General features: G+C 36.8%; 3 protein-coding genes across 8 annotated transcripts; 1 reads left to right on the forward strand and 2 right to left on the reverse strand.

The window, feature by feature from the left end:
* The first annotated feature begins 1,345 nt into the window (after positions 1–1,345).
* LOC103429833 (uncharacterized) lies at positions 1,346–3,831 on the forward strand. 4 transcript variants are annotated; one of them, XM_008367958.4, is made up of 7 exons: positions 1,346–1,540; positions 1,853–2,113; positions 2,217–2,336; positions 2,419–2,577; positions 2,881–3,053; positions 3,317–3,422; positions 3,632–3,831. In XM_008367958.4, exons 2-7 carry the CDS (start codon positions 1,892–1,894, stop codon positions 3,659–3,661), a joined length of 810 nt encoding a protein of 269 aa, XP_008366180.2. In that variant the 5' UTR covers positions 1,346–1,540; positions 1,853–1,891; the 3' UTR covers positions 3,662–3,831. The 4 variants fall into 4 exon arrangements, with proteins under 4 accessions (XP_008366180.2, XP_028943734.1, XP_028943733.1 ...); XM_029087901.2 differs by having other exon boundaries at positions 1,356–1,546; positions 1,762–2,113; XM_029087900.2 differs by having other exon boundaries at positions 1,356–1,546.
* A 2,045-nt stretch (positions 3,832–5,876) lies between these two features.
* On the reverse strand, positions 5,877–9,105 carry LOC103429832 (uncharacterized). Of its 2 annotated transcripts, none has more exons than XM_029087904.2 (7): positions 8,620–9,105; positions 7,792–8,001; positions 7,553–7,696; positions 7,319–7,438; positions 7,136–7,222; positions 6,477–7,029; positions 5,877–6,281 (listed from the first exon to the last, which is right to left on the reverse strand). In XM_029087904.2, the coding sequence occupies exons 1-6, from the start codon at positions 8,977–8,979 to the stop codon at positions 6,481–6,483; spliced, it is 1,470 nt and encodes a 489-aa protein (XP_028943737.1). In that variant the 5' UTR covers positions 8,980–9,105; the 3' UTR covers positions 5,877–6,281; positions 6,477–6,480. The 2 variants fall into 2 exon arrangements, with proteins under 2 accessions (XP_028943737.1, XP_028943736.1); XM_029087903.2 differs by having other exon boundaries at positions 7,319–7,441; positions 8,620–9,103.
* A 7,279-nt stretch (positions 9,106–16,384) lies between these two features.
* Positions 16,385–20,239, reverse strand: LOC103447128 (transcription factor bHLH122-like). Of its 2 annotated transcripts, none has more exons than XM_008386303.4 (7): positions 19,601–20,239; positions 18,479–19,203; positions 17,747–18,093; positions 17,493–17,666; positions 17,294–17,359; positions 17,141–17,209; positions 16,385–17,012 (listed from the first exon to the last, which is right to left on the reverse strand). In XM_008386303.4, the coding sequence occupies exons 2-7, from the start codon at positions 19,077–19,079 to the stop codon at positions 16,962–16,964; spliced, it is 1,308 nt and encodes a 435-aa protein (XP_008384525.2). In that variant the 5' UTR covers positions 19,080–19,203; positions 19,601–20,239; the 3' UTR covers positions 16,385–16,961. The 2 variants fall into 2 exon arrangements, with proteins under 2 accessions (XP_008384525.2, XP_008384526.2); XM_008386304.4 differs by having other exon boundaries at positions 17,747–18,087; positions 19,601–19,851.

Here is a 20,239-nt window from a genome sequence, read left to right on the forward strand (position 1 = left end):
CATCCAAACAAGCCCTATCTCATGTCAAGTGACTATATTAGTTAGGTTTATTGGTTCATTCTATAATAATTGGTTTGACTACAATTTTGGTGGGCCACCAATACTACAGGGACTTGTTTTTGGAATATATATATATATATATATATATATATATATATATATATATATATATATATACATACGATTGTAAGTACTAGATATAGGGCTGGTTTGGTATTGTTGTGCATTGAAAAAAAAATCGCTTCTGCTGTGCTGTGAGAATAAGCAGCAGAGTGTTTGGTAAACTTTTTTGTAAAAGTGTTTTTGAAAAAAAAAACAGTATTACAGTATTTGGTAAATTTTTATGTAAAATAGATGTGAAAAAAGCCGGTTTTTCAAAGCTGGGTTTTGCAGCTTTGTGTTTTAGGCTTTTTTCACCCAAAACTGTGAAAAAAAGCTGAAACTGAATGTTTACCAAACACAAAAAAGTTCATAGCTTTTTTTGATACCTACTTTTTCCAGAATCATCTCAGTACCAAACTAGGTTATAGAGCATCGCAAGAGATGCTCTTAGGCCATTCACTGTAAGTTGGAGTGAGTGCGATACAATTTATATAGGAATTAGGCAGCCTAAGTTTCTTACCTATAACATTAATGTTACACTAAGTGAGTTCAATAGCTATGAGAGTCAATATTTTTTTACAAAATTAGTTTGTAAGTATCACACTCAAGTTTAATAACACAGTCCAATATATTGGTCTCACAATCAAATTTTTTGGTCTACTATAAAAGCATGAATTTTTCGGCCTACTATAAAACTGTGTTTCCTGTACGAGTTCCATATATTAGTATCATACTCACTTTTATCGGCCTCCTGTTAAGGGCCTTATGCATAATTTATACATGTAGCTGCAAATATTCACATACAGATAATACTTATATCTCATACATATAAGTATCGGTAATGCTAGGGAGATTAAAATTTAATTAAATTTGTAAATTAAATTATGCATTACCAATAAGAAATAAACACGTTAATTAACGTTTAAGTGATAATCTAATCATCAATAAGCATATCGTTTAGTTTGTAAATTTAGTTTTAAAAACTTTGATTTCCCTAATACTATGTATTGTAGTCAATCCATAATCAACACTCCAAACAAAATCCCCCCCAAGCCGGTACAAAAAAAATGATAATAATGAAAAAAAAAGGATCAAATTAGAGTAATAAAAAACGACGAGGAAAGCAACGTCGTTATTAGAGTTGGCTTGCAAGTAATAACAAATTGGGAAAAATCCGCCAAAGCAGAGGAGGATTTTCGTACACCAGTTAACAATTAGCAGCCAGAAATATTCTGAAAATTTTGGAATCAAATGGAATCTCCATCGTTTACCAAAAAAATAAAAATAAATGGAATCTCCATCTCCGTAGCCCTCCATACAATAATTGGTGGCCTCGAAACCCCTCAAAATTCCACAATCACCCCACAAATCGTCACTTGGATAATAATTTGTGTCAGAAACCTGTTTGGTTCCCGGGAAAATTCAACTGCAGGAAAAGGTAAAGGTAAAGGAGGAAGCTTTCTTTCCAGGCTTCATATTTCACTTGAATTAATCAATTATCCATTTTATATGTGCCTTGTGGAATTACAAAACTGCTGAATTTTGAATATTGTTTTTGGGTTTTTCCAAAGGTGGGACCTTTGTGATGGTTTATGCTTATTTGTTATCAGAAAACTATGCAATTTTGAATTTGGTTTTTTGGGTTTTTTTTTTCTGCAGGTAAGAACTTTCAACTTTGTGATGGTTTAGGCTTGTTAATTATTAGAAAACTACTCAGTTTTGAATTTGGTTTGTTGGGTTTTTGTAAAAGGTGATATAGCATTGTGATGGTTCATCAAGTTCTGCAACCATGCTGATGGTGTATGCTTCAGGAGCTATTACATATACAGATTCTGCTCATAATTTTTTACAGCATGAGGCAGTTTTACCCTGCAAGACTACCCATGTGAATTTCTTGAACAAAATCTCTATTTGTACTAACCCAATTGGAGCTCCTTGTAATTCTGCACTCTCTGCTTTCTACTTGTCATGGAGAAGCCGTAATCAGCTAAACAGCCCCAAGAAATGGCTAGTAAGTGTTTTTGTAAGTTTCTTTTGTTTAAAATTTAGGGATAAGGAAATGGATTTTGATATTTGTACGAGTGTTTGATATGTTTTGATATTTTTCATTGCAGTGCCGGATGAAGGATTCGATTCCATCGGATGATGAGTATCGATCATCGCGCAACATAGCAATCAGTTTATTTAGGCGGTACAGGAATGTGGTCGACCGTGGAGGAGGTGCCAACCTAAACGTATATACAGAATTCGGCGGTATTTTGTGTGTTTTGCTTTGTTTAATTTCTTTCACAACTGATGTTTCGTTTGGTTGATCAGGAGTTCATCAGTGCTGGGGTGAATGCTTATGCACTGGGCTGCACAGACGAGGGATTAAGAAAAGAACTGCTTGATATGAAAGAATCTGGTGTTGAAATTGAAGGAATGCAAAGTTATGGTGGAACCACCAGTTTCAAATTCAAGATCGCATCGGAGGAGGTAAACTCCTCTTTAGTTATTAACGTTTACCCATTTGTCGAAATGCAACCATTGTAGTATACATTGAGACATTATCTGATTGACTATAAGGATTGGAATATGAAGTTTTTTGCCCAATTCCGATGATCTTTGTGATCTATTGACTAAACTGAGTGTCAGTCATAGTCTAGTGTTGGAAATGTGAGAAGCAGGGGTGCGTGTTAAGTTTTCTGTTGGTCATGATTTCGACTTTTTTCCTCTTACAGTGAATGATTAGTTCAGTGGGATCCGGATTCCCTTTTCCGTCTTTTCTTCACAATGCAGGTTGATGAGTGCATTCTGTGGTTGAGCATTATATTCATCACCATATTGTGTACGCCACAGCCAACAATAGTTAGATGGTCATCCATACCTCCAGTATCAGACGAAGAAAGGCTTAAATGGAAAGGCTTTTGTGCACTCATAGCAAATGCGTATTATGTGAGAGGAATGGCATGGTAAGCTTCTTTCAGCATATCCAAATCCTACTTTGAGTTATATATATCATAATCCGTATTAAACATGGCTGAATTTCTGCATCCGAATCCTACTTTGACAAATCCGGATTTTTTCTGTGCAAGCACACCGCTGTATATTTCTCAAGTACATGCTATGACAACAAATTATCGACCTCCACCTTGACCTTTTCAAACTACTCTTTTCGTGCAATATAAACCGGTTGTGAAGGTTCACCTCTTTGCTTAAACTTTTTTCCTTGAAGGCTTCCAGTAAAGACACTTCAACTAGAGCAATTGGCAGTGGTTGGACAAGCCGAGGAATCATCAGTTGTTGCAAGTCGAATGCAATTAGTTTTTAGCACACTTGAGGTTAGCTGCATATAGTTCATTTTCTTAATTGAGAATGTGTTTAATATCAAACCCCTTGCCCTTGTGGCGATTTCAGCTCTGTAGTCTCCGTGTTGCTAATCTAATTTCTGTAATTTGTTTTTAGATGGTATCAAACCAAACTAGGCTCTGCCGTAGAATATGTGATAAGGAATTGACTGTGATGACCGACAAATGATTTGCTTGTGCAGGTTGTGAGTCCACACTGGCCTAGAGTATAGCGGTTCGGTGTCAAGAACAGATAACATGCTGCCCGTATTTTTACATTTGTAGTATGTGAATCTGTATGGCCTAAACCTTTTCCACTCTAGAATGGAAAACAGGGGGAAATAATATAGCCTTGTAATCGAATTTTTATATATGAATGGGAAGAATTTCATTGTTTTGTTCACATGTTCTTTCAAAGGTTAGAAAGATTGACTTGCATTACAATCTTGTGCTTTCATGCCATGTCACAATGGAAGAAGAGGGCTTCCCTCGTGGTATGCAGCTTTTTCTGTCATAACATGAATTTCTCAGACCTATATAGTCTGATTGTTATATGTACTATAAAAAATATCGACAGCAGGGATGAATACCCGGAATTTCATGTATTGTTTTTCTCATTAACTTATTTTAATGAGCCGAAATCTCACTCACCGGCCTAAACAACGAGCAAACACTCAAACGTCAAAGTAAGGGATCCATCAACGAATAAACGAGCTCCACTGAGGAAGGAGAGAGGGGGGCAAGAACCATGCTTTCATAGAGAAGTGCCGGTCCGAATCTTATCTAATTGTGAGAATAACTGACTAAGCTATGCCATACTGACATCGTCCCTTTGCCTCTTTTACTTGGAATAATCAAGTATTTGCTTATCTAATTTCTCTTCTTAATTAACACTAATCACACTAGAAGTTCGAATTCCTCCTAATATTAGGAAAGTTTAACTTTCCCTTCACACCAATTTTAGACATGATAAGCTCCTCTTATGCGCACCATCAGGTTCCCAACCTTCATTCATTCTACGAATTTCTCATAACCAATAATATTATTTAGACACACAAAACTGACTCATTTATTTAAACACAATACAAATGGGCTCGACTCTTGTATGTGTTAGTTTTGTATGTCCAAGTAGCATCACCTCGACAATTGATATCTATATGCCCCAATTCTGAAAGGAAAAAAAAAAAGTGGTGAGAGTGGAAAGGGAAACCTAAGCTAGTTTCTTGAAAGGCGAACTCCAAGTCCAAAGCCATTCATGATGTCTTTCTTGAATTCCAAGTCTTGAAAGCGTACGTCAAATTAAGCTTTGAGATCAAAACCCTAGCCTTTCTTGATTCCCAAGTATCGGACGAGCGTGACATCAAAGTATGGAGATGCAGCAGCACAAGAGAAGAAAGATGAAGATGGAGAAAGGGAAGGAGATAATTACTGATGATTCTATCACTTTGGAACACAAGGATAAATTCTATCACGTTCTCCAATGTTGGACCCGGTTGGTCTCCCTATGGAACCCGCTTTCGAGGTTTTCGACCCTAGTGTGGCCAACTGGGTGCCTATGCGACGATCCACTTTATGCAACTGTAGGCACCAACATCTTTGTCGCGTCATTTGGCTCGTCTTCATGTAAATATGTGTTTGTCTTTGAGACTGATCCAACGGTGGATCCCAACGCCGGTATCGTCAAGCATCCCCAGCATGTCTTCAACAAAAGTCCCCTACAACAGGGGTAAAAGACACCGCTACTGGTGGAGCATGACGGAAAATTATATGTTCTTGCCTCTGATCCTTTCAAGAGCGTGATTGGCACCCCCGCGACACCCTCTTTCGAGGTATTTGACATCAGGGAGGGAAAATTGTTGCCTCTTCCCGAACCCCATTTTCCGACTACTCTTGCTTTTCAGACTGTTATGATAATCCCTACCCTTCTATCAGTTATACAATTGTAGGCACCAACATATTTGGCTCATCTTCAAATAGTCCCGTGTTTTGCTTCGATCCTTAACACGTATGGAAGATATGCATCTGCCACTTAAATTCTTACATCCTGAACTTCCTAAAACATTTGACAGTCGAACAAGTCGTTCCTAGGATTCTGTCCATCAAGGAGGTCAAAAAGTCCGCCTTGTTCTGTCCCTGTACTGGGAGCCATTCCACCATCGTCATGTACATGAAGAGTTTGAATTTAAACAGCTTACAAGACCTCCGAGCGAAAAGGCCGAGAAGGTAAGGGTTGGTCCGGTAGTTTTTGAATTTAAACTTGCAGAGAGTAGGGACGCCTCTGATGTCAAAATCTTTATATCCTTTTTGCATGTTCGGGGTTTATGCTTGTTTCATTTCTTCTACATCGCTACCACCGTCCTTCATCCCTCTTTCGCCATGTATTTCCCCTCTATAACTAACACAAAAGTGAAAACTAAAAATAAAAAACGAAATGGTTATTAAACGGGCTTTTAGTTAATCCGGTGTTCGATTATAATCTAGGGGAAAATTGGTCACAGCTTGAGCTTTTTACAATGCAAATCATCTCTACATCATCATTCCTATCCTCTCTCTCCTCCATATGTTCTCAAAGTTGCATCAGATTGACTTGCATCACAAGTTTCCACAATTCATGCTGTATGAAACATAATCTGGCTAATTAACAAGATCTTCCGCTGATGGAGCAATTTCACAACGTAAACAGATGATTTCCCGACTTCTGCAGCTCTGCAGTTCTCTGATAAAATACAAAACTCTCTCAGCACCTATAATATATATCTATTTACTAGCTTGATTCTTATATCTACTTCAAAGTATCGTCGACGACAGGGATGAATAAACTCAATAGCTGCATATACCGTTCTCCACATCAACCTACAAAAGGGTAGACAAGGAGGGATATATGAGAGTACAATTTGGCTAAGAAATTACAAGTTGAAAATCTTGCCCTTCCCCTCAAAACACATATTTAAGGGTCGTTCCTACCAAAAAAAAAGGGCCATTATTGTTTGATGTTTTGAAAATCAAGTAGCTAATTGACCTAATATTGATGGCAACAGCAAGGTCTACCTTTCTATGCCCATCTTTTCTGTGGAGGAGCATCCTTTCGTTCAGATATAGAACGCCTTCGAATGGTCTTTTTTGAATCCCCACCAGCTGATGTCGGCCTTGGCCTTGAAAATTGAGTGGTACTGGATCTTGTGATAGGGCTCATTGGTTGAGATTTTGGGCTCGCCGGTTGAGATTTTGGACTCATTGGTTGAGAAGTTTTGCTCACTGAGTGTACTTGCCTTGAATTCATGGTGATTGCTTTTAGAGGATTCGGTGGGTGGGATTTTATGCGACTGTTAGTTGGTTTCACCTTCGAAGTTGAGGCTTTTTCAGGCTCTGGTTTCTTAGTTGTTTGAACAGGGTCAAGGATCTGAGGAACCTTTCGAGTTTTAAAAACAGGAGGAGCTGGTGGTCGAATCCGTGGAGAGCAGTCTGAATCAGAAGATGAAGGGCCAGTAGTGTTATCCATATCATAAAGGATGTTGTTCATCATGTGATGGTTTTGTTTATCATCTTCATGTGCATCTGGGGAAGAGAAAGAGGGTCTCTGAAGCCTTGTAAGGTGCACTACCTGTATATGTATATACACATTGACAATTTGACATGAATAACTCAAAAGTCAAATACATTATTTTCCGTAATTCTGAAACCCCACATCTTACTTCGCAGCTCCGTACCTTTTGTTCTAGAACTACCATGTCCCTCTTTAGTCTTGTAATCGTTGAGTTCTTTCTACGTATTATGTCTTCTAACTCTGAAATCCTCTGATATGAATGATAAGAATAACCGTGATCAGCCAAAGACAAAATTTGGCAATAGAATTATAGAAGAACAAAACGAGAACAAAAGAGGGAGGTTGCCTTTGAACCGGCACTTTCAGCTGACTGGAGTAAAGTGGTCAGCTCCTGTATGGTTCCATCTTTCTCTTCACAATCCTTCTTGAGATTGTCTATGTCTTGTTCAATATCTACGGCGTTTAGCTGCTGAAATCACAACGAATTACATCAAGAACACGAAAAAGTGATACCTTAGAAAGTAGAAACTGCCATTTCTGGTAAGTTTTGCAGACCAAAAGATGAAAGCAGTTCCATTACCTGGATGTCTGCAGCAGAAGTGACACTTGAGCACAAGTCTGATAAATCTGACATCCGGCGCTCCTCTTGCTCTTGTACATTTGGCAGAGACACTTTATATCGTAGTATATGATCCCCATCAGAGGCTTTCTCAGCATTGTTATCCTGAAACCAAATTAAGAGATTAACCAGATCAAGATTTCTGCATTAGTACAAGATAACTCGAAACAATCCATGTAGCGACATGGAGCAATTCTTACCACCAACCCATTTGGAAGATCACGATGTTGATCACAAAGCCAACAACCACAATCAACAAACTTGATTTTATGGGAACTGAAAGATTCGTTGCGCTGCAATTCTACATTTTCGAGGGTGGAAGGAACAAGAGTTCCCGAGTGATCCTTAATGTTATTCATCTGCTCGCACAGGCTGTCAAGCTTCTGCTGCATGCTTGATAATATCTGATCCTGGTAAACAGTTTGACACAAGAATTTAAGTCAAGAATTATATTTCACCACTTGAAGGTTCTCAGCATTTAACATAAAATAGTACGCGAATTCGGTTAACTCGAAAGATTGATACTTTACTCAAAAACAATATCAAATCTGATACTTAAAAATTTAGACTAACACTTAGGCTGAACCAAAGATTTCAATATCAAATGTATATGAGAATATATAAAAGGGAACTTTCACGAAAAGCTCCTCGTTCAGTTCACTTTAACGAAAAACCATATTTTTACACTAAAAAGTCAATCATAATACTATTCACTTTACCTTTTATTTTGTTGTTATAGTTAAAACTCAAAGTTTTCTAACATTTTTCCATTAGTTTTCCTTATATAAAATTCATGAATAAAATTAAATTGATATTAAAAACACATGCCCAGTTATGAATATAACCTCCATAACTACAACAGTTAAAATAAATATACAGAGAGAATAATGATTGAATTATACAAAATTTCAAAATTTGTTAAAGAAAACGTCCAAAGATTCATAATTTAAACAAACTCAAATCAGCAATTAAAGAGAGAATTGAAAATTTAATAAACCCAAATTAATCAAAACTCAATGACTACAAACCCGAAGTTCCACAGATTTCTTCAGCTGAGAAATGTGGCGGTTTTTCTTCGACTCGGCGGCGGCGACACTTATCACGGCGACGAAGAGGAACCTCTGGAAGGGGGTAAACAGCTCCCAAGCCGCGGCTTGCTCTGGGCTCAAGCCACCCTTAATGGCTCGAGCCGAGCTGGCCTCGTCGGCATTGACCATCCGGCCTTCGAGGTTGACCCAGGCCAGCTTCCTGCGAGCCGGCACGGGGCGGCTCCGCTCATTGAAGCTGCTTGAGAGGCGGCGCTTGGAGGAGGGCGTGGGGATTGGGGTTAATGTGACCCGAACCGCGCCGAAGCCACCGGAGGGGAAGTCTTGGTCGGACACTTCCATGGCATGAAGGGCGGAGAGGAGAGGAGGGAGAGAAGAGAGAGTGAGAGAGAGAATCGACCAAGTTTTAAAATGCTTTTTTGGGAAGTTGTTGGTATTTTTTTCAAATGCTGTTGAATTGAGAGGGAAACCGCAATAACCGTTTGTCCAACGTCTCGTCCCTCTTCAAACGTTGGAAATTTTCTCCCTTTTTTCTTAGGAAAACTAATGGAAAGGGCTTGAAAACTTTGAGTTTTAATAATAAGGACAAAGTAAAGGGTAAAGTGAATAGTACCAGGATTGACTTTTTAGTGTAAAAATTTGGTTTTTCGTTAAAATGAACAGTACCGGGAGCTTTTCGTTAAAGTTCCCTTTTTTCTTTTCCATTTTTTTATTTTTGATTTTTCTCTGAAACTAAATATTCAATTTATCAAGAAAAAGTAATTTTATTTCTGGGCGTAATCCAAATAGAGTTGTTTTCTAAACACCTAGAATCTGTTAATTAGTCATTTATTTTGGTAATTTAGTCATGATTTTAACGCTGATTTACGTAGATATGTCATAGTGATTAGAATCAAATTATTTTTATTAAAGAAACTGAAAAAATCCCGTACGAATAGAGAAGATCAGATGTTTCAAGATTCATAAATTGGAATGAAAATGAAATACGAATATCATGATCATACTCAATTTGTTAGCATTATTTCTCACTTCTTTTTGTGATTCACATAAAAGAAATTTGAATGTTATAAAATACAAGGGCATAAAGTGTCTATAAGAGACTTTTTATGTCCACCGTAAGTTGGAGTACAATAGAGGCAGAGAGAATATTCGGTGAAGTGGAATGAGTAGAGATCGGAAAGAATACTAACGACGAAAGTATTTTGTTGAGCCGACACTGACATTGAGAGACGATTTGGGCGATATTGGTAACAATTAACGAATTGGAGGGCTCAAAATCAAATTAAAAATTTAGAGGGCAAGTATAACAAGATCTAAATTTCAGAACTTCAGAGAAGAGAAATATATGTTGTGAAAAAGCAATTAAATAGTTAAATATCTTGGTCTCATCCTTATTTATTGGGCTTAAACAGGCACTCTATTGGGCTTTAGCCCATGTAAACTTTTGGGTAAAAGATAGACAGAGGCCCAAAAATGCCCAAATGTTCCCAACCCAGATTTTAGCCGAGCAAAAATGATGTGATGTATCAAAAAAAAACCCAAATATTCTGCATGAGTGGTCTTTTCTTTCATTAAACCAACCATACAAATCAAGAGTCCGTATCTTTTTTTTCTTTTAGTTTTTTTGTCAAACGATAAATTTGTTAGATTAATCATTGACGAAATTTGAGCCGACGTCATCATATAAGGGCTCAACTCATTTCTACTACTACGGTACCGAGCCACTTATCTTTTTCTCTCTCTTGAATGATCAGAATTCGAAATATTTTGTTTTTCTTCAGTAAATTAGAGGGAAATAAGGGGATAACTATAAAGAAAACAAAAGGACATAAATGTTTTATTCCACAAGGTGATTCGCTATACGCTGGTTGCGAACGGGGCATATCCTACTACTCATAAAGCTTAGAACAAACTTAATTTAACCTCAACATAAGCTGTGATAACAAATTACTCACCCAAATAAATATAACCCTAACCCATGCGATCGGTGTAGCTTTTTGCCTAATCTCTTTCCCAATACCAGAAGGGGAGAGATTCTCTTGAGATAAGACCTCAATCTTAAAATAACACTTGGCCTGTGAATAGAAAAGGAGGATAAAAGTTATTGATTTAGGATGAGGATCCTTTCTCCTGGTCCTCTTTGAGAGGATCGTTTCGTAGGGATCCTCACATTATGATCGTTCATCGTGTATTGTGTGGTTAATTTTCGTTAAATAATATTTATGTTTAATTTTAAATAAACAAATTTAAAATGATTTATGACAGTACAATATACGATAAACGATTAGGATGTGAAGATCTCCACAACTTGGATTCGGATGGGAAACACAATATTTATTAACTTAGTAAACACCACCAGGATCCTTTCCGAATCCTCTTCTAGGGGATCCCAGGATCCGTAAATCGTGTTCGTTTATCGTACATTATGCGGTTTGTTTTCGTCAGGTACTATTTGTGTTCAATATTAAATAAAAAAATTTAAATGATTTTTGATCTCACGATATACGATGAACATAGACAATTCACGAATTCCTGAGATCCTCACAAAGTGGATCCGGAAAGGATCTGGATTCTTAGTAAACATACTCATGTTTTAATTTTTAATTTTTTCGGTTACATGGTGGCAATGCCAAATGAAAAAGAAAACTACAAAATAATATTAGGAACTTTAATGAAAAGCTTCCGGTACGGTTCACTTTAACGGAAAAACCATATTTTTACACTAAAAAGTCAATCATGATAATAATCACTTTATCCTTTATTTTGTCCTTATCGTTAAAACTCAAAGTTTTCAAGCTATTTTCATTAGTTTTCCTAATAATATTAGACCAAAAATGTTTTTCTTACTTTCTATTTGTACCATTGTTTGTTCCGTATCTTTAATATAGATGAGACATACATGTGTTAGTGAGCTCTACCTCTATTAGAGAGATGATAAGGCCATCTCCAACCGAGGGCTGGCCAGAGGGCTCGTTTGAGCCCTCTGGCCCTCCAAGATTCCCCAAGATATTAATATTTTAATGAACACTACATGGCCATATTTGCCTCCGTCTCCAACCAAGGGCCAGAGGGCCAAATGGCTCGTTTTAGCCCTGTCACAAAAAATCGTCTCCAACCGAGGGCCAAAGGGCCATAGGGCCAAACATAATTTATTATTTAAAAACTACAATTTAATGTTGTATAAATGGCCTAGGAAGTTATACGAAAAAAATAGAATTGAAAAAAAATATGAAACAAATTTTGTGAAATAGATATGAAAAAAAATTTGATTCATATGAAAAGGAAAAAAAAAGGGAAAAAAAGAAGTTTAAATTCATTAAAAAAAAAGAAGTTTAAATTCATTAAAAAAAAAAAAAAAGAGGCCTAATAATCCAACGGCTACTAGCCGTTACATTAAAAAACATTTCAAACTATTAGTGTCGGTTATAACCGACACTAATAGTAGAACTATTTAAAAAAAAAAAAAGCTCTTTAATGCTGTCGGTTTTAACCGACAGCAATAGGAAACATTAAAAAAAAAAATAGCCAGCCCCGGGGCTGGCTGGCTGGCCGAAAGCAGCCAGCCCTCCAGCCCTCCAGCCCTCTCCGATCCCGTGGGGCCCTCCCAGATTCCAGAGCCCTCTGGCCTAGCCCTCGGTTGGAGACGGTTTTAGGGCTATTTTCGGCCCTCTGGACCCTTCGGTTGGAGATGGCCTAAAGGTCGGTAAAGGTCGTACCTAGTGCACAAGGCTCCCGCTTTACGCAGGGTCTGGAAGAGGTGAATGTCGGCTAGCCTTACCCCCATTTTATGGAGAAGTTGCTCCCTAGTCTCGAACCCGAGACCTACCGCTCATGGATAACACAACTCATGTTACACCAAGCCTTGCCGACCTTGTTAGAACTTAACAGTAAACTAGTAGAGGTTCATCCCATATCAGCAATCATGCATGTTACTTAAGTTTTTTGATAGGGATTCAAACTCTCTTATTTTTTTTTCAATGGTAATTAGAGAGTGATTTCCTAGCATGCTTCAAAAATTCAATGACCAAGATCTAACGACTGTCCGAAAATTTCAATAAATAGGATACATCGAAAAATTATAAACTTTTCAATAAATGAGGTTTGTTTGGGTCTTTTCAACACCAACAGGATCCTATTCGGATCTTTTTGGCAAGGATTCCAGAGATGATTCTGGAGATCCGTAAATTGTGTGTTCATTATACATTATGTGGTCAGTTTTTGTCAAATACTATTTGTATTTAATTTTAAATAAAAATATTTAAAATAATTTCTAATTGCACGATGTACAATAAACAAATATGATTTACAGATCTCTGAAATCCTCACAAAAAGATCTAGTGAGAATCCGGATTCTTTTCAACAAACCAAGTTTAGAATGCTATTCTGTATTAAATAGTTTGGGAGGCAGTAGCTTCATCATGCAGCCAAAAAGAAAAAGGTCCCCACTTTTCATTAAAAATAAATAAATAAATCCCCACTCAGAAAAGAAAATTATGTAATTTCATGTTCCAGATGAAGGATTCTCGTCGGATTCTTTTTATGAAGATTTCAAAGATTTTCAAATCACATTCGTTCATCGTATATCGTACGAATAGTTTTTGTCAGGTACTGTTTATATTTAATTTTAAATAATAAAAATTTACAATGAGTTTTTACCGCACGATATACGATTAACGAATGTGATTGGAGGATCTGGCAAGGATCCTCATAGATGATTCCAAGTAGTACGCCTACATCTCTCTCTTTCCAACTAGAAATACGGATCCTCTTCGGATCTCATTGTCCAAAGCTCAAGGAACAAGTAATTTGAATTGTGCAAATTAAATTTGACAGTCCTTATTAACTCATTTCGATGACCTATTTCACACAAAGTAAGAGTCCGAATTTTTTTTTTCTCTTTTGAACTATCCAAATTCTTAGAAAGGTTCGAAGTTCTAGACTATAAGGTCCGGAGAGGATCCAAATCCTCCAACTAGTATATATGATGACCAAATATATATATACACATACATATACATATATACATAAAAAAAAAATATATATATATATATATGAACATTCTGGGCTTCCAGGGAATAAAAACAAGAATATGTATTCATCAATTCCCCCCCTAAACTTGTGATCATTGGCCAATTTCCCCCCTCAACTTTAATTTTGGCCAATTTCCCCCTTAACTCTCATAATTAGTCAATTTCCCCCCCCCCTCAACTTTAATTTGGCCAATTTCCCCCCTCAACTCTCATAATTAGTTAATTTGCACTCTACTGTTAATTTTTTTTTTAATTTTCCATCTATTCTTTTTTTTTTCTTTCAATCTTTTTAATAACTTCCAACAAAGTACTAAAATTAGCATAAACTCACCTGCATAATATAGGGTAAAATGTACAAAAACATAATACAATTAGTATGTGATATGGGTTGATTATAAGAAAAAGTTATGAATCGGGTTTAAAGCATGTAGAAGAAGAAATAATAATCCTAAACTCATTGATCAGACCTATTTCAATAAAATGTATTATTCTTAATAAGGAGTCGAAAATTATGAATTGACTAGCCATTTTTGCACTAAAACTCGATTCTCCACAATTTACTTGAACTTAGCTTTCACTTTTATAAAGAAAATTGTATTCACATACAAAAATGTACACATCAATCCTTTTCGTTATCAATTTTGTATAGTAAAAAATCAAATAAAATTATTCCATACTGATTTATTATGACTAATAATACTATCTATGATAAATTGTAAAATTCTAAATTTTAATATATTTGTAATAGGATAAAGACATAGGAAAATGATTAACATACATCTTATTTAGTTTCTTACACACACTTGTTTACTTATGATCAAATTAAAAAATTAACAGTAGGGTGCAAATTGACTAATTATGAGAGTTGAAGGGGAAATTGGCCAAATTAAAGTTGAGGGGGGAAATTGGCCAAATTAAAGTTGAGGGGGGAAATTGACTAATTATGAGAGTTGAGGGGGGAAATTGGCCAAAATTAAAGTTGAGGGGGGAAATTGACCAATAGTTACAAGTTCAGGGCGGAAATTGATGAATACCTCAAACAAGAAAGCAATCTCTCTTTCATGGGCAAGGAAATACAAGTTTTGGGAGGGACGTGACATCAGATATGACATGGCAATCACTTACATGCAAAAGAAAGTGAGTAGCCTCATCCGTTTAGTCCAGCTTACTATAGCCACTCATTCTTCCAACAATCCTTCTTCGCCAAGGCATCCAGCCTCATTTATCAGCTGGTTTTTCTTTTCCTTATCTCTTCAAACTTGAAAAAGCTCCCACTTCATGCTTATGAAAGCAAGTTGAAAAGGAAGCTGCAAAGAAAAGTTAGAAAGGAAAAAAAAAACAACTCATGTTTTTGCTATAGCCTTCTTACGACATAATAACACGTTACGAGTCTATAGCCACGAACAATAAAATAAGTCTTCGTGGCAAATTTTGTTTAGGTCTAATTCATGGTGGGTTGATATGTTTATATAACACATTAATTGAAGATTCAAGTCGGTGTTAATTTGCAAAACATGATAACGACTCTTTATCTTTGTGAAATATGTTTTTTATTTATTGTTTAGTCTTAACTTAATTGGATTCTTGTGTATGTTTGTTGGTGAAAGGTTGGACATTTGTTACACGATGTTATATTTTGATATTATTCTATATATTTTATTTGTTTGGTGTTTGATTGATAAAAGGAATGAAGAAAAACGAGTAAACATGTGAAAACACAACACAACCAACAAGATCTGCCAAGGAGATTGCGTTTGATATGGATCGAAGAGAAATAGATTGTCAGAATACAGGACACTGATTTAGTGTCTGAGCTCTAATTTAGGCTCGTGATACCTTTTTGGAAAAGGAACGACACCACGAGTCAAACTCACTGCTTTGCTATGATATATGATGATTTTGGTCATCTGAAGTCATTTTAGGCTCCAAACAGTGTTTACAGTTTCGTAATAAAATTGGACCTTTCGGTTTTCCGTTCGATTAATGTTTAACTAATGACGTTTTAATACTTAGAGTCCTTTGAGTTGTTTCAGAGCTATTTCATGTGGTTGTAATCTTTATTTAAATCATCTAGATGTATCAATAATTGGGAACCCGATCCCCTCCGGACCCAAAGGAAATGAGCATACTCATCAAATGATCCGGACCATTGAAATTTAATTCAACGGCTACAAACAGGAAGACCCTCTAAAGTTATACTAATTATAGCCGTTATATTAAATTTCAATGTCCCAAATCATTTGATCCTTGAACTCAGTTCCTTTGGATCCAGAGGGGATCCGGTTCCCAATAATTGTATTCATTCAATCATTAATCAATTCAATCCCTTGTATTTTTTTTTCTCAATTTTTTGATGGATTTTAGACTTGTTCTTCAAGAGATTACGTTGGTAAGCCTTTTAATTACTTCGTGCTGCGTCAAAATTTATATACTTGGGAATGATAAGTTTAGGCTTTAAAATTTGAATTTAATGTAATCTTACTTGACATGAACATTATCATTAGAACACGATAAGCTATGAGATGTCTAGTTCAATAACCCCACAAAACCAACACACATTTACTACAAAGAAACTAGTATTAGGAGTGGTCTCCTTGTTGCATAGAACAAGACAAAGGCCAATAATTTTAGGGTGGCAACCATGTTACTCTTACGTAAAATATGCATTTCTTTGACTTTCATCTGGCCCTCCATACCCATTTATAACAACAAAAAAATGAAATATTTGAACCTCCATTATTGAATCGAAAATGGGCAACAAGAACAGTTAGCATCCTTGACTGCATGGGTGCAATTTGATGCATAAAAATAAAAGCAAAGAGAAAATGCTCATTTAGTAATCATGTGCTCGTTAATTTGCTTCACTCGTTCTTCCTCCAATTATGCCAGGAAAAAGCATGTTTGTCCGTAGACGTCCCCATGTGTTTTCACTTTATATGTTACTTTCTCACATAACGTCGCATGAGTAGAATCTTCGTGTAATTCCGTCTCCTCGGATGGGAAGTGGGGATTTGATAAATTGCTTGAGCTCCACAACTGTAAGCATGTAATGTCACATTCACCACAGAATATTACTATACAGCATGTATTCTTTTAATGCCAGCAGTGGGTTTTGGATCTTAGACATCAACTTTTAGCAGCCCCTTTTTTCTTCTTTTCCCTCTCCACCCACATAAAGAAATAACCTAACTGTCAATTTTTAAGTACAAAAGAGAACCCCAGAAAGCTCTCTTCTTTACAACTTCTAATGGTTCTGTACATGAAAAGCAAAGTCCCTCCTACATTTTGGTGTTGCTACTGCTGCTTCTTTGAGCAGGTACACTTGGCACGATTTTCAGAGAGCGTCTGGAAAAATTTAACCGAAAAGAAAGGATAAAGCAGTGAGTGAATACATTACAAATGCAAGTCAGAAGTGTTTGAGCTACACAATTTGTAAATTTTCGTGATTCGATTTGATTTTTTATAAAACATACCTGGACTTGAGTTTGAAGGTCTTTAATGTACTCAACTGCCAAATCCAACATGTCTGAAGTGTTTGTTTGCTGCAAAGTTAAGACATTAGATGTTTTGAGTCTAGTGCACACGCTAACTGGTTCATAGATCGAAAAGGCATGTGAAGATTCTACCTTGTCCATGTTCGGTACAAGTTCTTGCAGTTTCCTCATTCGTTCGCTAATTCGGGTTCTTCTCACCTGCCCGGAACAAAAATAAACATTTTGAGCATTTTAATTTAACATACATGTTTCAATGGTGCTTTTCGTTTAAAAGCGTTTAAAGCAATAGGAAGAGTGTTCAATGTGTGACATTAAGACACTAAAACAGTACCCTCTCAGCAATGCTTCTTGGGTGTGTTGCACAGCCCCGCTTTGCTCGAATCTTACAAGGAACAGAATCTTGGAGCTGCAAAAACTTTTCAATGGCAGCCATCTCAGTGGCTGTTTTTGGCAAGCTCAAGTGATGAGCTAGAAGTGTAGGAGGGCGACTTCCGGCCTCTACATCCTGCATGACAGCAACGAAAACTATATCAGACACCAGATAATACACAACCAAGCACATTACATTTAACACAAATTTGGTACCTGAGTTTCGGATGGACTTAAACCAGTGTATGCTTTCACATCGTCATCCCTAAAGCCTGTTGAACTGCTGATATCATCACCTAGAATCGCAGAGTCATCCCATGAATCCATTGGGAAACCAGTCGCATAATTGTTACCGCGGCCATCCCCAAAACCTCTAGCATCTAGACTATTCGATCGCATTCTTTTGTTCCCAATTTCAGAAATCGGACTAATTAGCTCCGATGTAGATGGTGGCACTGAAGAGAAATTTTTCAACCTGCTTGCAGGAGAAAAAGATGCTTCTTCATTAGTGCTATCACGTGCTCCGAAGTTTCCCATTCCTCTCAATGCAGCATAGCCTGCCACTGCCAAATGCTAAGTATCATTCTCAAATCGATTCCATCATTTTTATTTCGAATCTAAACTAAGACTAGAATCAAACAAACGCAAGAACCAGAAATATTTTTTCTTTCATAAAATGTTCGGTAAAGATTTCGTAAGCAACAGTTATCACTAAGCCACTTTATTTCCAACTGATTTATCAGAATGATATCCAAAGTTCATTAATTTTCTGTATAAAATCAATCAATTCAAATAACAGAAAGCAAATACAATTCTGCATACAGTGAGAAAATTAAGCATCCAAAAACCGAAAGAAACAAAAATCTGCCTCGCAATAATCAAAATTTACTTGATTTAGCACCTTTTTCCTTTTGAAATTCATCTATGCTGAAAAAACAAAGAACATACCATCAATGTTCATATTGGAGAACCATCCAGCAGGCGAGCTACTATGCCGAATGAGATTGGAATTCGCGACACCACTACCGGTTTTCATAGGAGGCAAATGACTTCCCCTCATTGAATAAGCTCCTTCATTAGCTGATGTCAAGTTCTGATTAGGCAAAGGCGGCTTCGCCGCTGGACTTTGGTAAAATCCTTGAGCAACAGATGAATAGTTGTTCAAATTGCTCTGCTGCTGCTGCTGTTGTTGCTGCTGCTGCTGCTGCTGCTTGTGCTGTTGAATCACCTCCACTTCATCATCCACCTTAGGCACCAAAAATTGTGGTTGCTGATTATTAACTTGTGTTGCTACTTTGTGTTGTGATGCAATTTGTTCTGTTCCTCCACCACCACCACCTCCTCCTCCTCCATTACCACCAACTTCACTGGCCAGAAACCGGGCCAAAATCCTCTCGGTTTCAGGGCTAGAAGGCCGATTGAAAAACGGCTCATAAAGCTCTGAGTCCAAAATGTTTGTGAAATATGAGCTGGGAGCTGACCGGTACCGCATCAAGCCAGAGTTCATATGCTGCTGGGGTTTGTGATGCTGCTGAAGATCTGATTCCATTGCTTCCTTAATTCTTCAAATTCTCATCCAAAAATAGAAACTTCAACAAAGTAATAAACTTCTCCTTTTCTATTTTCTGACCAAAATCAGATCAAATCATAAGTAAAACCTCTGGCTCTTTCCCCTGCAAAAATTCCCAGAAAAAAAAAAAAAAAAAAAGAACCCAACTTTTAGATTCAACCCAAGAATTTAAAGCTACCCAAAAGCCAAATCCATCTAATGTTTACTTGAGTGAAAAGATAAATTGATTCTGCTATAAAAGTAAGCTTCTGAAACCAAGAAAAACTGCGGAGAAGAGACACTAAAAAGTACCATTTTTCATTGTTCACTCAAAAAAATTCTCACAAATCCCAACAACCACCTAAAACCTACCAACAACCCAATTTTCTATTCCTAAAATCTCAATCACCCAAGTAAAGAAGATAACATAAGAAATCCAAACAACCCACTGAAATCAAGCACAATATCAGATGATAGAAGACAAAAGCAAGAACATAAGCATAACAATATAAAAAACAAACCTTTACACTCACACACTCTCTCTCTAGAACTTTGTAGAAAATCTTTCTCTCTCTAGAGATTTGCTTCTTCTTTCTCTACAGGTGCTGCTGCTGGTGCTGGGCATGGAATACTATTGAGAGTGGTGGTGGAGTTCTCGTTGAGGCCAGTGAATTAGGAGACATAAATAAAAGGGAAACCCCACAATTATAATAATAATAATAATAATAATAATAAAACCATTTGTTTCCTCTTCTATTAGTTAAGCCAACCAGAAGTAACTGAGGACCGAAATCTAGTCCCTCGGATATGGTATATTTACATTTTTTACATGACCATATTGCCCTCAAAGACCGGTCATTATCACAGAAGAACCATTGAATTTTAAGAGAGAAATGGCTGCATTCATATTGAATGGAGGGGAGCAGAAGCATAATTATTAAAGCAAGAGAAAAATTGGCTGGATTGTGTACACGTTAGCCAAACACAGAAATGGGGCTGGGGTTTGTGTGACAAATAAAGAACATAATCCAATCCCATTTGCAGCAGAAAAGCAAGGTTTTTGGTGCAGAGGGTGACCACTAGGTCATGGACTATATGCTGCCCTTCGTGAATGTTTGGACCACTAGTATTGTGGGTGCTGTTTTAGACAGAGACAACGT

This window comes from Malus domestica, chromosome 11 (assembly GCF_042453785.1).
Source record: "Malus domestica chromosome 11, GDT2T_hap1".
Taxonomy (NCBI): Eukaryota; Viridiplantae; Streptophyta; class Magnoliopsida; order Rosales; family Rosaceae; genus Malus; species Malus domestica.

What these genes read in the sequence shown, in the direction of transcription:
- LOC103429833 (XM_008367958.4), top strand. Translation starts at nt 1,892, where the DNA reads ATGCTGATGGTGTATGCTTCAGGAGCTATTACATATACAGATTCTGCT. An exon ending in GAGGAGGTGCCAACCTAAAC is followed by an intron (nt 2,337 to 2,418) that starts GTATATACAGAA and finishes TTGGTTGATCAG; the next exon opens with GAGTTCATCAGTGCTGGGGT. An exon ending in TCAAGATCGCATCGGAGGAG is followed by an intron (nt 2,578 to 2,880) that starts GTAAACTCCTCT and finishes TTCACAATGCAG; the next exon opens with GTTGATGAGTGCATTCTGTG.
- LOC103429832 (XM_029087903.2), bottom strand. Translation starts at nt 8,979, where the DNA reads ATGGAAGTGTCCGACCAAGACTTCCCCTCCGGTGGCTTCGGCGCGGTT. An exon ending in ATCTTCCAAATGGGTTGGTG is followed by an intron (nt 7,697 to 7,791) that starts GTAAGAATTGCT and finishes ATTTGGTTTCAG; the next exon opens with GATAACAATGCTGAGAAAGC. An exon ending in TGGTAGTTCTAGAACAAAAG is followed by an intron (nt 7,030 to 7,135) that starts GTACGGAGCTGC and finishes ATACATATACAG; the next exon opens with GTAGTGCACCTTACAAGGCT.
- LOC103447128 (XM_008386303.4), bottom strand. Translation starts at nt 19,079, where the DNA reads ATGGAATCAGATCTTCAGCAGCATCACAAACCCCAGCAGCATATGAAC. An exon ending in TTGTACCGAACATGGACAAG is followed by an intron (nt 17,210 to 17,293) that starts GTAGAATCTTCA and finishes TTAACTTTGCAG; the next exon opens with CAAACAAACACTTCAGACAT. An exon ending in ACCTTCAAACTCAAGTCCAG is followed by an intron (nt 17,013 to 17,140) that starts GTATGTTTTATA and finishes AAATTTTTCCAG; the next exon opens with ACGCTCTCTGAAAATCGTGC.